Source organism: Dictyostelium purpureum, assembly GCF_000190715.1.
Source record: "Dictyostelium purpureum unplaced genomic scaffold DICPUscaffold_763, whole genome shotgun sequence".
NCBI lineage: Eukaryota > Evosea > Eumycetozoa > Dictyosteliales > Dictyosteliaceae > Dictyostelium > Dictyostelium purpureum.
Window position 1 is genome coordinate 1,179 of NW_003520090.1, and position 2,334 is coordinate 3,512.

Consider the following 2,334-nt stretch of genomic DNA (forward strand, 5'->3'; position numbering starts at 1 on the left):
AGTTTTTTAATCCAAACAGTTTTAACCCTTTGTAAATTGCCACCCTCATAAAAAAAAATTTTAATTTTACAATTAAAAAAAAACTGTTTAAAATTACAAAGTGGTTGTGCATTCTAACTTTTTAATATAATTTAATAAAAATACAATTAAAGTGATGTATTAATGTTTTTTTTTATTATAAACGATTTATATGAAGGATTTTTTTGATCCTAAATTTTAGGGAAAAAGGATCTGGATTTTCATTTAAAAATTAGTTTTAAACCTCGATCTTGAGATATAATATAAAAAATATAATTTTTTTTGAATTTAATTTTTTTTTTGGCAAAATGTCAAAATAAATTCAAGACAGACAACCCTTATTTTTTTAAAATTTTTTTTTTCGGTTGGCAACATTTTGTATTATTTTAGGGGTTAAATTTTTTTAAAATTTTTTTTTTTAGGGCAGGCTACATTTTGTATTATTATAGGGGTTAAAAATAAAAAATTAAAAAAAAAAAGGGAAGTTTTTTAATTTTTTAAAAGAGGTATTTTTTTTTTTTTTTATATTTTTTTTTTAATTTATTTTATAATTATCTATTTTCTTATATATTTATATAAAATGGTATTAATTTAATAAATCAAAAGAATAATACATTAAAAATTAATATATTAATTGATGGTTTCATTTAACTTTATATAGTTCATTATTGCTATTGGTGATACTCATGTTCCACACAGATCACATGGTATTCCACCAGAATTCAAGAGACTTTTAGTTCCAGAAAAAACTAATGTAAGTCATTCATTAGTAATAAAAAGTTTATCACAGCGATATAATGATACAATTTAAAGATTTTGTATATTAAAGTTTTTATTTATTTTTTTATCAAAGCATATCTTATCAACTGGTAATTTAGTTTCAAAAGAAATTTACGATTATTTCAAAACTTTAACTAGTGATGTTCATATTGTCAAAGGTGATTTAGATGAAGTAAGTTTATGTTTTGCGTAGTCAGCAAATAATACTATAATTATTTAAATAATAATAATAATAATAATAAATAATACTTGCATTATTAGAAAATTTTTTATGAAAAATGGTTATTAATTCTAATTTTATAAAATAGAATACAAGCTATCCAGATACTAAAGTTGTAAACATTGGTGAATTTAAATTTGGGCTTTACCATGGTCATCAAATTGTTCCATCGGGCGATAAATCATCATTAGCTCTTTTACAAAGACAATTGGACGCTGATGTTCTCATTACTGGTCACACTCACAAACCTGAAGTTTTCGAAGCAAACGGTAAACTTTTTGTTAATCCAGGTTCAGCTACTGGTGCTTTCAGTAATATTTCAAAGTAAGCCAACATATTAATTATTGTTATTGTTATTAGCTAAAAACCTATCACATATACTAATATTTAAATTTTAAATTATTTATCAACTATTACAGCGATGTTATTCCATCATTTGTTTTAATGGATGTTCAAAGCAATAATATTACAGTTTATATTTACAAATTAATTGATGGTCAAGTTAAAGTCGAAAAAATTGATTATGTTAAACAATAAATTTATATCTATTAATAAAAAAAAAATTAATTTTAATACTTAAATTAGAAATTTATCTTATTACGAAAGAACTTCGTTATCCTCGATTATAAAAGTTGGATCCTAAGTCATTTTTTGTAAATTTTGTGAATTTTGTGAATTTACAAAACTATGGAGAAATGTTTCCTTAAAAAAAGATGATCTTTTAGCATGACTTAAATGATCATTTTGTTGATACATAAAGTTTTTTTATAAAAATAGTAGGAATACTGATAAATAATATGATCTTTAATTTCACTTCTAACTGATTGTTTATTAGTATTGCCAATACAACTTGGTGGTAAACTAAAACTTGATAGTTGTATTTGGTTTGAAATATATTCTTTTTTATAAAATTTATTCATTTTTTTGTTCTTGAAAAAAAAATAAAAATGTTTCCATATTTATATTATTTGGTTTAAATTGTACATCTTGTAAAATGATCAATTTTAAAGATTTAATCGAATATTTTAATCAAAGACAACATATTGGTAAAATAGTTGTAAATCACGACATATATGTAATTAAAAGTATAAAATTAATAGAAACGAAATTATTTAATTATTATGAGGAACAACTATGATATATTAAGATTAGACATCGCTAAAAACATATTAGTATCAGGCCAAACAGGTAATATATTAGAAATGATTAAGGTCAAATATTCAAACAAATCAATCGAATTAAAACAAAACTTCAAAAGATAAACAATAAATTTCCACTTCAATCTAATCGATGTCAAAGTTTATAATAAAGTTCAA

General features: G+C 21.6%; 2 protein-coding genes across 2 annotated transcripts; one reads left to right on the forward strand and one right to left on the reverse strand.

Annotated features, from left to right (window-relative positions):
• Positions 1-598: 598 nt before the first annotated feature.
• Positions 599-1,555, forward strand: DICPUDRAFT_160371 (uncharacterized protein; the record flags this gene model as incomplete). Its single annotated transcript, XM_003295126.1, has 5 exons — positions 599-601; positions 680-772; positions 872-970; positions 1,107-1,342; positions 1,438-1,555. The coding sequence occupies 5 exons, from the start codon at positions 599-601 to the stop codon at positions 1,553-1,555; spliced, it is 549 nt and encodes a 182-aa protein (XP_003295174.1).
• A 194-nt stretch (positions 1,556-1,749) lies between these two features.
• On the reverse strand, positions 1,750-1,938 carry DICPUDRAFT_160372 (uncharacterized protein; the record flags this gene model as incomplete). Its single annotated transcript, XM_003295127.1, has 1 exon — positions 1,750-1,938. One exon carries the CDS (start codon positions 1,936-1,938, stop codon positions 1,750-1,752), a length of 189 nt encoding a protein of 62 aa, XP_003295175.1.
• Positions 1,939-2,334: the final 396 nt, after the last annotated feature.